This window comes from Cervus canadensis, chromosome 14, assembly GCF_019320065.1.
Source record: "Cervus canadensis isolate Bull #8, Minnesota chromosome 14, ASM1932006v1, whole genome shotgun sequence".
Taxonomy (NCBI): Eukaryota; Metazoa; Chordata; class Mammalia; order Artiodactyla; family Cervidae; genus Cervus; species Cervus canadensis.
The window spans coordinates 51,375,938-51,388,425 of NC_057399.1; the positions used below are offsets into that span (position 1 = coordinate 51,375,938).

At 38.7% G+C, this 12,488-nt stretch overlaps 1 protein-coding gene across 2 annotated transcripts; it reads right to left on the minus strand.

The window, feature by feature from the left end:
* Positions 1–8,039: 8,039 nt before the first annotated feature.
* Positions 8,040–11,226, minus strand: IZUMO3 (IZUMO family member 3). Of its 2 annotated transcripts, XM_043487085.1 has the most exons (7): positions 10,764–11,226; positions 10,553–10,627; positions 10,315–10,404; positions 10,080–10,097; positions 9,566–9,646; positions 9,070–9,160; positions 8,040–8,758 (listed from the first exon to the last, which is right to left on the minus strand). In XM_043487085.1, exons 1-7 carry the CDS (start codon positions 10,993–10,995, stop codon positions 8,623–8,625), a joined length of 723 nt encoding a protein of 240 aa, XP_043343020.1. In that variant the 5' UTR covers positions 10,996–11,226; the 3' UTR covers positions 8,040–8,622. The 2 variants fall into 2 exon arrangements, with proteins under 2 accessions (XP_043343020.1, XP_043343021.1); XM_043487086.1 differs by lacking the exon at positions 10,080–10,097 and having other exon boundaries at positions 8,623–8,758; positions 10,764–10,995.
* Positions 11,227–12,488: the final 1,262 nt, after the last annotated feature.

Genomic DNA, 12,488 nt, shown 5'->3' on the forward strand with positions numbered 1-12,488 from the left:
TTACAGATCCTTTAAAAAAATATATTAATGGTTAGCTCAAACTTAAATTTACCTGTCACTGATTGAATGGACATGACTTGGGTAAACTCTAGGAGATAGTAAGGGACAGGGAGGCCTGGTGTAGTGCAGTCCATGAGGTCACAAAGAGTCAGACACACTTAGAGACTGAACAACAACAAGCTTAAACTAGTATTGTAAGCAATTAATTTTGTATTTTACACTTGAAATTAAGTACCATAGGACTTTTCCTAGTAGATGAACATATAATTTAATTAGATAATCGTCATTTCATCATATTATAAACACATAAAATCACAAACAACCAGCCTCTCATTGTTTTCATGATTCTAGAAATGAAAACAATCAGGTTGTGGATCTATATTATAAAGTAGTTTCAGTAAATCATGCAGATGGAAGGGTCAGAAATTTGAAACACATAGTCATAGCTGATGGGAATTCAGCCCAAAGTCAGCATCTCAAAAGTTTTCCAAGGAGTAAGACTATAGAAAACAGGTTGGATTTTTAGGCATTTTAATATTGTATCTGAATATTATAGATGTCTTAATAACATAATAATTGCTGGCTGCTTCTCTTAGCCCACTTAAAGCTGTATTTTAATTTTACTATCATGCAGGGGTCTTTGGTATTCTATCCTTGGTTTTCATCACTTCTCTACCTTTTTATCTGGATGATCTTCTCTGTCATATTTTCAGGTTCACTACTTACTTTGTTCAAGTGCTTTAAAATGTTTCATTAGCTTTGATCTTATTGCTATGTTCATATATATAAATCCAAACACTGAATAGATGTCTGTTTTTGACCCCAACAAAGTTGATACTTACTTTCAAAACTAAATTTCAGCCCTTTTCTTCAAAACTGTTTGTCCTTCTGTATTTTTTTTTTTTTTTTTGAATTTTCCTGGGGATTCAGCAGTAAAGAATCCACCTGCCAATGCAGGAGATGAAGGTTCAATCCCTGGGTGGGGAAGAACCTTTAGGGAAGGAAATGGCAACCCATTCCAGTATTCTTGCCTTGGACATCCCATGGACAGAGGAGCTCAGTGGGCTACAGTCCATGGGGTCACAAAAGAGCTGGACATGACTTAGCGACTAAGCAGCAACAACCAATTACTTACTTTAGTGAAGGAAACAGCCGAGCACCAAGCACTTAAGGTGGGAGGAAACCAGAGTTTCACCATTTGGGTAAAAATCAAAGGCTGCATGTTATAGCTCATTTCAGGTTTTTCCTTAAGAATTTTTCAGTAGTGTTCATACTGTATTTAAATTTGTTTAAAGAACTTTGGCAACCTGGTTATTTTTTTTCTTCCTTTTGTTAATTTGTGCTTTTATTAAAATATCTATTTCATCCAAGTTTTGTATGTTATTGCCATTTAGTTGTTTTAAAGAGTCTCTTAAGATAAAAATAAATTCTGTCTATAGTTTTGATTCTCTTATTTCTAAATTTTTAATGTATCTTCTAAAAATTTTGTTATGTGTTTGGATGAAGACTTATTAGCATCTGGTATTATCTCTTTAAATTCCACCTTTTGTTTCATTCAGATACAGTCTAACTTCTCTCTTTGTACATTTTTTGAGTTTACTTTGTTCTTTTCCTAGCTACTTAGAATGCCCTATTCATGTTTTTATATTCTTTATGATATATGAATAGAAAGTTCATCTCAAATGCATATAATTAGCCACTCTTCACAAGATTTGATAAGTAATGTTTTGTGATTGTTATTGTTACGTGTTCAACCTTACTGACTAAGGGAAGTCCAGAAAGCTGGCAAAACATTGTTCCTGGGTTTGTCTGACAGGGTGTTTTTGGAAGAGATTAACATTTAAATCAGTAGACTAAGTTAAGAATATCTGTCCTCACCAAAGTATGTGGTATCATTCAATCCACTGAGGGCCCTGGTGGAGGAAAGGCACATTTTCTCCCTTCCTCCCTCCCTCCCCCCTCTTTCCATCTCTCTCTCTCTCTCACACTCACACACCACACACACACACACACACACACACACACACACACACACACAAAATCAACAGACTGTGACATCTGTTATTTCCTGCCATCAGCCAGGGGATCTCCTGGGTTCTTGGGCTTTCCAACTCTTGAACTCATACCAGATTCCTCCTGGTTCTCAGACATTCAACTCTAAGTGAATTATGACACTGGGTCTCCAACTTGTAGACTGTATATGATGGCATTATTTCAGTATCTGTAGTAGTGAGCCGATTCCTATAATAAATCTTCTTAATTTTTTTGTCTGTCTATTGATCTATCTTTTTGGTTCTGTTCCTCTGAAGAACCCAGACTAAGGCAGATTTTTTTGTTAAGGGTAGTTCTAGAGGAATAAAATTTTAAAGATGGGTTTTCAGAATTGGTTTTGAGTTTTTTGAATTGACTTTCTAGTCCTATTAGATTTAAAGATGCTGATAACTTACTGCCAGTAGTAAGGAGAGCCCTGACAGCCTTGGCATGAACTGTTTATAGTGTTGTGTAAAGTATCGCCATTGGATACTATTAATCAGTCATTTATAAGACGTATGTTGGGTGATTCTGTATATGATACTTTCAAACATTTTTTTAAAACTAAGGAATGTGATGATGTTGATTGGTCGCTTCTGTTTTACTGGACACAGTGCTCAAGGGATGAACTCTGGGATTCAACTTCTCAGCTCAGACGCCACATATATGACCTGGAAGCTTCTTGTTGTACTCTGAGGAAGAACCTTATTTCCTATAGGTGCAGGGTTGAAATTGCTGAAAATAAAACACAGGACCTTATCCTTCTATTGGCTGAATTACAATACAAGTTGAATACCAGCCTTATTAGGTGCCTATTGTTTAAGTGAGGGCATTAAATTAAGAAATAATTGGGTTCTGTAAGTTGGGATGGAGATATGTGGGCAGACTCTGATGAAGAACATATAACTTTCACTTTAGATATTACAGTTCTGTAACATCATCTCTTACAAATGGGAGAATCAGTAAGTAGATATTTATTGCATGAGTGTTTATTGTAGCATTCTTTACAGTGACTAAAAAAAAGCTAGTGAAGAGAATACCAAAAACAGAGGAATGTTAGAATAATCATGGCACCATCACACTATGGTACTGTGCACAACCACCAAAATGCGAGTAGACTTTGATATCAGTTAGCTTAATTGTCACAAAACATCTAACTATGAAAATCAATATGCATAAGTGTGCGTAATTCTTAAAAGCAAGCAATTACATGTGTAATGTATTTATATGTATGTGTGTGTATCTGTTTGCTTATTACCAATTAGGTTTTGATAAAATAATGAAAGATACATCCTTGTTAACCATGGTTTTCTAAAAGAGAATAATGAGAACGAAGTAGAAGAGGGGCGGGAGGGAACAACAAGAAATTTAAAGGCTGCACTAAAGCAAACGAACATGAAAACCCACAAAATCTGGCAAATGTGTTGTCCTTTCAATATTATTTTCTACAATGAAAAGCCTTCCTCAGTGATCCATGCAAAGAAATAGAGGAAAACAAGAGAATGTGAAAGACTAGAGATCTCTTCAAGAAAATTAGAGATACCAAGGGGACATTTCATGCAAAGATAGGCACAATAAAGGACAGGAACGGTAGGGACCTAACAAAAGCAGAAGATATTAAGAAGAGGTGGCAAGAATACACAGAAGAACTGTACAAAAAAGATCTTCACGAACCAAATAATCATGATGGTGTGATCACTCATCTAGAGCCAGACATCCTGGAATGTGAAGTCAAGTGGGCCTTAGGAAGCATCACTACACACAAAGCTAGTGAAGGTGATAGAATTCCAGTTGAGCTATTTCAAATCCTGAAAGATGATGCTGTGAAAGTGGTGCACTCAATATGCCAGCAAATTTGGAAAACTCAGCAGTGGCTACAAGACTGGAAAAGGTCAGTTTTCATTCCAATAACAGAGAAAAGCGATGCTAAAGAATGCTCAAACTACTGCACAATTGCACTCATCTCACACGCTAGTAAAGTAATGCTCAAAATTCTCCAAGCCAGGCTTCAACAGTCCATGAACTGTGAACTTCAGATGTTCAAGCTGGATTTAGAAAAGGCAGAGAAACCAGAGATCAAATTGCCAACATCCATTGGCTTATTGAAAAGCAAGAGAGTTCCAGAAAAACATCTACTTCTGCTTTACTGACTATGGCAAAGCCTTTGACTGTGTGGATCACAACAAACTGTGCAAAGTTCTGAAAGAGATGGGAATACCAGACCACCTGACCTGCCTCTTGAGAAATCTGTATGCAGGTCAGGAAGCAACAGTTAGAACTGGACATGGATCAATAGACTGGTTCCAAATCAGGAAAGGAGTAAGTCAAGGCTGTATATTATCACCATAAGTATTTAACTTATATGCACAGTACATCATGTGAAATGCCTGGCTGGATGAAGCACAAGCTGGAATCAAGACTGCCAGGAGAAATATCAATAACCTTAGATATGCAGATGACACCACCCTTATGGCAGAAAGTGAAGAAGAACTAAAGAGCCTCTTGATGAAAGTGAAAGAGGAGAGTGAAAAAGTTGGCTTAAAACTCAGCATTCAGAAAACTAAGATCATGGCATCTGGTCCCATCACTTCATGGCAAATAGATGGGGAAGCAGTGGAAACAATGAGAGACTATTTTTTTGGCTCCAGATTTACTGCAGATTGTGATTGCAGCCATGAAATTAAAAGACGTTTACTCCCTGGAAGTAAAGTTATGACCAACCTAGACAGCATTTTAAAAAGCAGAGACATTATTTTGCCAACAAAGGTCCGTCTAGTCAAGGGTATTGTTTTCCCAGTAGTCATGTTTGGATGTGAGTGTTGGACTATAAAGAAAGCTGAGCACCGAAGAATTGATGCTTTTGAACTGTGATGTTGGAGAAGACTCTTGAGAGTCCCTTGGGCTACAAGGACATTCAACCAGTCTATCCTAAAGAAAATCATTCCTCAATATTCATTGGAAGGACTGATGCTGAAGCTGAAACTCCAATACTTTGGCCACCTGATGTGAAAAACTGACTCTTTTGAAAAGACCCAGATGCTGAGAAAGATTAAAGGCAGGAGGAGAAGCAGACAATAGAGGTTGAGATGGTTGGATAGCATCACTGAATCTATGGACATGGGTTTGGTAAACTCTGAGAGTTGGTGATGGACAGGGAACCTGATGTGCTGTAGTCCATGGGGTCACAAAGAATCAGACACGACTGAGCAACTGAATTGAACTGAACTGAAAGCAATATAAACTCAGTAATTTAATAAAGACCATGAATGAAGTTAGTTTGTTTCAAGAACTTTTGGTGAGATGAACCTCAAGTCATTGGGAAATGATAGATGCCAATGATACTCTTATCCTGTAATTTTTAACAGGAAGTTCATATTTAGAAACTGAGAGATATTAATGTTCAGGTCTTCCTCAAATATATTCGGAATCATTCAGTATTTCATTAATGTAGCAGCAACAACAAACCAGCACTCAGAGATCTGCAGTGGGTGAAAGATGTGCAAGTTATTTCTCCCTGCCACTAAGGAATCAACCTGCCAGTGTGGGAAATACCGGAGGCGCAGGTTCAGTCCCTGGGTCAGGAAGATCCCCTGGAGGCCGAAATGGCCACCCACTCCAATATTCTTGCCTGGAAAATCCCATGGACAAAGGAGCCCGGTGGGCTACAGACCATAGGGTCGCAGAGAAGTGGATGCAGCAGAGAGACTGGGCATGCACATGTGTCCCACTGAAGCAGGACCTGTTTTCCTACCGATAAACTGTGGTGGTATTCTTTTGAAATGAGCTTCCAGAATAGAACGAAACAAAACAGACTGGAAAGTTCATGTATTTTAGAGTTAGCCAGGCCTCAGTTTTAGTCCAGGTTTTGCCACCACTATCTGTAACAAAGAATATGTTGTCAATAAACCTACACTTACCATCTTTCCATTTATCTTCATGATTATAGATGTCAGTTCCAATCAGATGGTGTGAGTAAGGTTAGCCACCAGGGGAGTTTGTCATAGCCTAGATTACTTCTTGTGGGACCTTGAGTTAGATATTTTCCTCTTTCCTCATTCATAGTGCTGAGGTCAGTAACAATATTACTCAAAAGATTGTTGTGAGAATTCAATTTGATAGTAGATATAAAACTCTAATTAAGATTTAATATACACCGTAGAAGTGTTCAATAAGAACAACTAGACTAAGACAATATTCAACTCAAACATAGAACAGAGATTTATGGAAAAATGATTGGGACAAATCTCAACTCAGGACTCATATTTTGGACTTGTGTGTGTGTGTGTGTGTGTGTGTGATATCATGATGAAGACTATATGCTATGTAATGTCAAAGAAAATTTCCCGCATTGAACCTACTGATAAATATGGAAACAGTTACTAAATGAAAGATGGAAATAAAACAGCCCTGGTGTGATCACTCACCTAGAGCCAGACATCCTGGAATGTGAAGTCAAGTGGGCCTTAGAAAGCATCACTATGAACAAAGCTAGTGGAAGTGATGGAATTCCAGTTGAGCTATTTCAAATCTTGAAAGATGATGCTGTGAAAGTGCTGCACTCAATATGCCAGCAAATTTGGAAAACTCAGCAGTGGCCATAGAACTGGAAAAAGGTCTGTTTTCATTCCAATCCCAATGAAAGGCAATGCCAAAGAATGCTCAAACTACCGCACAATTGCACTCAACTCACTCGCTAGCAAAGTAATGCTCAAGATTCTCTAAGCCAGGCTTCAGCAATATGTGAACCGTGAACTTCTAAATGTTCAAGCTGGTTTTACAAAAAGCAGAGGAACCAGAGATCAAATTGCCAACATCTGCTGGATCATCGAAAAAGCAAGAGAGTTCCAGAAAAACATCTATTTCTGCTTTATTGACTATGCCAAAGCCTTTGACTGTGTGGATCACAACAAACTGTGGAAAATTCTGAAAGAGATGGGCATACCAGACCACCTGACCTGCCTCTTGCATGTCCTATATGCAGGTCAGGAAACAACAGTTAGAACTGGACATGGAACAACAGACTGGTTCCAAATAGGAAAAGGAGTACATCAAGGCTGTATATCGTCACCCTGCTTATTTAACTTATATGCAGAGTACATCATGAGAAATGCTGGGCTGGAGGAAGCACAAGCTGGAATCAAGATTGCCGGGAGAAATAGCAATAACCTCAGATATGCAGACGACACCACCCTTATGACAGAAACTGAAGAGGAACGAAAAAGCCTCTTGATGAAAGTGAAAGATGAGAGTGAAAACATTGGCTTAAAGCTCAACATTCAGAAAACTAAGATCATGGCATCTGGTCCCATCACTTCATGGCAAATAGATGGGGAGACAGTGGCTGACTTTATTTTTTGGGACTCCAAAATCACTTCAGATGGTGATTGCAGCCATGAAATTAAAAGACATTTACTCCTTGGAAGGAAAGTTATGACCAACCTAGACAGCATTTTATAAAGCAGAGACATTACTTTGCCAACAAAGGTTCATCTAGTCAAGGCTGTGGTTTTTCCAGTGGTCATGTATGGATGTGAGAGTTGGACTGTGAAGAAAGCTGAGCGCCAAAAAATTGATGCTTTGAACTGTGGTATTGGAGAAGACTCTTGAGAGTCCCTTGGACTGCAAGGAGATCCAACCAGTCCATCCTAAAGGAGATCAGTCCTGGGTGTTCATTGGAAGGACTGATGCTGAAGGTGAAACTCCAATACTTTGGCCACCTCATGTGAAGAGTTGACTCATTGGAAAAGACCCTGATGCTAGGAGGGATTGGGGGCAGGAGGAGAAGAGAATGACAGAAGGTGAGATGGCTGGATGGCATCACCGACTCGATGGACATGAGTTTGAGTAAACTCCGGGAGTTAGTGATGGACAGGGAGGCCTAGCATGCTGTGATTCATAGGGTCGCAAAGAATCGGACATGAGTGAGTGAACAGAACTGAACTGAAGACATTTAAAAGTAATCTTGATTAAAGACATTAGTGAAAGTTACCAACCATGCATTCTTTTTTAAAATGTGATTACAAAGAACTTTATTTATAATAAGTTGAACATGGGTTGACATCATAGAAAGAAACAGGTTTACAAGAATGACAAGTTCTGTTCTGCAAGCATAAATTTTTCATCTATTTCATATTATCCTTAATGGAGTCTACACTATCAGAAAATTGATTCCACTTCTTATATTTTGCCCTTTTTTAGGGCAAAAGAACCAAAACCATACTTAAAATTTTGTTGGTGATAGTTACACACATTAAGTCCATTGTTTGGATGCTTAGACTGATAGAATGAGAAATAAAATTACGTCTTTATTACCTTCTATAGAATCTTAGAATACCATTCGTTCTTTGTTATTATGCAGTGTATCATCTTTCATGTGCATTTCAGCATACTAGCATTGCTTTCTGTCCAACTTCCAGTAAAATGTTTGCTTCCGTTGCCCTCAGGATATCAGAAAGGCTCTTTACCAGAGAAACTAAGTTCTGTTTTAGAATACTTGGACTTTATGACTGCAAAAGAGCTTAATTCCTGGTTTTCTACTTGGAGTCAACATATAAGAGAATTATGAAACACCTCCTGCCTGTGTCTTTGTATTTATTCTCTGCCTCTGAAATCTTTCTTCTTCTCATCCGTTATCCCCATTAATTCTTCAAGTTTATTCTCCAAGTATTTCTTTAATGACCTTCGTATTGCCTTCATTTTCCTCCGGTGAGTGATGCAAAAATGGAATCTAGAGAAATAAGATAATCCCGACTTAAATATTAGTAGCCCAATTCTTTACAAAATTGTAACTATTTTTTTCTTCCTTTTTTGAATTCCTCTACAAGCTTTTTTCTCATACTTCATCACACTTCCTCCATTTCTTATGTTCCAACTTTTATCCCATGAAACTTTTATCTGTTTCATTCCTATTAGTAGGATATCCCAAAGTTTGAGATGACTTCTTTCCCCTTATTTCCATTGGAAGAAGGGGAAAGATTGGGCAGTCTCTTTGCCAAAGAAATGCTTGACCCAATGTGTGTTTAAAAGCAGGAAACTCACAGTAGCAAAACACCTCCCAATATTACAACTTCTGCTAATAATATCAGAAATAGTCCAATTTCTCGATTCTCAGCCTTCTTTGGATCATCCTCTGGAGGAAAAAAGGGGAAAAAAGTGAGCTGGAGGGGAAAATTAGTAACTTGAGAGCTTTATCCATAAGACTCCTTTTAACCTTAAAAATTGTTCTATTCACCATTTATATCCTGTTCCCTGGTTATTCTGCTCTTTCTTAGACTCCTAGGCTCTACAAAACATTTTCCCCTACTACCCCTAGCCTGATTTCTCCATCTTTAGTACACTTTTTCATTTCTAAGCTCTTCAGTGACCTAGTGCCCAATAATTCATTCTGGCACAAATTTTGTCCAGCATCTTAGCTCTTATTTGTAGCATTAGTATGACCTACATAGAAGGTGATCAACAAATATTTGTTGACTAGATCAATGAGAAACTCCTTGATCCCTGGCCTTTCAAAGTGCCATACAACAATCTCTGTTACCTTCACAATATTCTCCTTTGAAACATCGAGAGGTGATGCGAAGACACGTCCAACAATCCAGGATAGGACCTTCAGTCACGACTGATGCAGAGAAGAAGAAAGATAGTTGGAAGGGGCTACAGCATGGAGTTGCCTTAGCTTAGACACCAGTATGAATTAGATCACAGGCATTTCCATTGGTTACATTGTTGTAACTTTCTTCTTCCCCTAGCCATCAGGTTTAGAGATGGATCAAAACTTTAAGCCCAATCTCTGGGAAGAAGTGGGGAGATGATGCCTCAGCTTATTTTGGGGCTATGGATTAAAAACTCTGGTATAGAGGGACTCTGAGCACGTCCAATTATATGGAGTGATTGAGATTTCATAAGCTAGATTCTGTTGTCACAGATCGTTGACATTCCCCCTTGTAGCTGATAGCTTTAGGAATTATGTTCTCAGTGTGACAAGTAGAGGAGATAAAGGAGATGGGGAAATATGCACTGAAACCTCAAGGCACTGCATATACTGTACTTACCGCAGTCTTCAGAACAAGCTAAAAGAGAACCAGAAAGATCTAATGAGCTTAGACTCAACTTAAAGTTTGTCGTATTTATACTCAAATAGTCTTTATTTGGTTACCCCATTACCTTCCAGCCACCCCTCCACCCATTCTGGATTATTTTAATGTGAATACCTATTCCTCCTCTCACCCCTCATTTCCTATTCCTTTCACATAATTTCAGTGGTGTTAGATATACATCTGATATTACCAACTTCAGAGAATGTCTTTAATAGTTTTTCCAGTTTCGAGTCCAGGTTTTTGCGGATATCAAGAAGCCTGCCTTGAAGGATAAAGACACCTGAAAAGGGGTGGAATGGACATCAGAAAAGAGGGGTGGCCTTTCCCTTCATAATTTAATCCTAATTGTTTTGCCTTATTTCCACCAGTGAATTAATCTCAAACTTGCTTGGGCAATACATTGTTTTAACATTGAAACAGTACCTCACCTTTCCATGTTTCCTTGCTCAGTTTATCAAGTTCATTCTTCAGCCATGTTCTCAAATCGACAACCTTCTGAACAGCTAGAGAGGAGGGGTAAAGGAACATGTCGGGGTTAATTACATTTATGGAGGAAATTATGTGGCCCCAGGTTCTCTCTTCCCTACCTCCCTTCTCCCTTTAGCTCCCAAAATTCTTAGGGACTTAGGCTTCCCTCACCCAACACCCGAAGCATCTTGTCCCTGTGGGAGACCTTGAAGCTTAAACTGATCATCTCTTTCATCTGCCGTTCAAGCAGATGAGTTCGGCCAGGGACTTCTGGGGGTACCAGCTTTCCAAGCAAGGATTTAACTTCCTCGATGAATTTGGGGTCACATTCCAAACAGCCTTTGACCCCATGGAAGGCTGCCAGGGACAGGGGCAGGAGAAGGAGCAGCCGCAGGTCTCCCATATCCTTGCCCCGACTGCCCTTGCCCCAACAGTAGGTTGTCCTGGCAACTGGTTCACCTAGTTCCCTTTCCTTCAAAACTCCAGCAATGAGAGGCTTGTCTTGGGTAGTCTGACTCCACCTTTCCCTCCGTTTCCATCCCACTTCTAGGCAATCTCATTTTTCTAAGGATCTTTGGTTGTTTTCTGACTTTTGTCCTTCATTCCAGAGAGAGGGAACTACCAGCTGGGGAGTAGATACCTGAGTTCTGAGTGTGGAACCCAGAATGAGAGAGAGAAGTCTTGAGCTCACACAAGCAGAGTTCTGTGCAGGGAGACAGCTCAGAAAACAGTCGTTAACCCTTTCTCTTACTTGTATTCTTAGTAAATGCCCACACCCCTCCTGATCATTTAAGTAGTATCATAATATCAGTGGATGTTGAAAGAGATATCTTAGGACCTTAGTTTGTTTAACCGAAATTCTGCTTTAATATAAGAGGTAAGAAAACCCAGAATATTGATTTGCTTAGGGCCCCAATTCTTTATGGTAGCAGTATTGTTGAAAAATATTGTTGAAAATTGAAATGGGAATCCACATATAATTATCATAGATAATAATGGTTTTGATACAATTGATAATTTCTCAGAAATTTAGACTACATTTGTCAGCAGGAATATTTCTCCAGCCACACTATACACTATATAACCTTTTTAGATATTGTTCTTCTTTTAGAGAACCTGGAACCAGAATACTAGAAACATCAGGTGAGGAATACATGGTGATAAGTGAGACTCCAGTAAAATTCATGGTCCTTTAACAGGCACCTTTTGAATATGCTCGTGATAAAGTGTGTAACTTATACGAATACAACTGCAATTACCATGGGCTGTGTTCTCCAGCAATTTCCATGGAAAATGACCTAATAAACATGTTTTTCCTTTGGTTTTAAGCTTTTTGAATAAGAATTTTCTTTCCTATATGAAGAAATTAATGTTGCTTTGCAGACTTTCCAGACTAGTTACGTCTTTTCTAATATATTGTATGTATGACTGTGACTCCCTGGAAACTAGGAAGCCCTGGGATCCGCAAAGGTTGGTGGTAGACTTGAAACCTAAGGTATGGCAAAGTCCTAGAGTAGAAGATTGTGAAGGAAGTTAAAAGAACTGCCACTAATAACGTGCCTTCCATGCACCCAGCTTTGTGCTGGAAACTCTTTAGATAGACTCTCCCAAGTCCTCATGGCACAGCAAGACTCGGAGAGGTTATTCCCATCTTATAGTTAAGAAACTGAGGATCAAAATAATTGAGTGATTTGGGATCTGGATTCAAACTCATATCTGCTTAATTTCAAACTCTATATACATTAACTATTGCCTCTCAAAATTTTCTGGAATAATACAGAAAGCAGTCTCTTGGAATTTGATAAATTGGAAGATGGGGAGTGTTTAATTCAAATTCTTTCATGTTCAAAAACTGGCCCTTCTTTGATCTGGCTTTATGTTCCCTTGGCTCAATGA

What these genes read in the sequence shown, in the direction of transcription:
- IZUMO3 (XM_043487085.1), bottom strand. Translation starts at nt 10,995, where the DNA reads ATGGGAGACCTGCGGCTGCTCCTTCTCCTGCCCCTGTCCCTGGCAGCC. An exon ending in GAGCAAGGAAACATGGAAAG is followed by an intron (nt 10,405 to 10,552) that starts GTGAGGTACTGT and finishes ACCCCTTTTCAG; the next exon opens with GTGTCTTTATCCTTCAAGGC. An exon ending in TTGGGAGGTGTTTTGCTACT is followed by an intron (nt 8,759 to 9,069) that starts GTGAGTTTCCTG and finishes TTATTTCTCTAG; the next exon opens with ATTCCATTTTTGCATCACTC.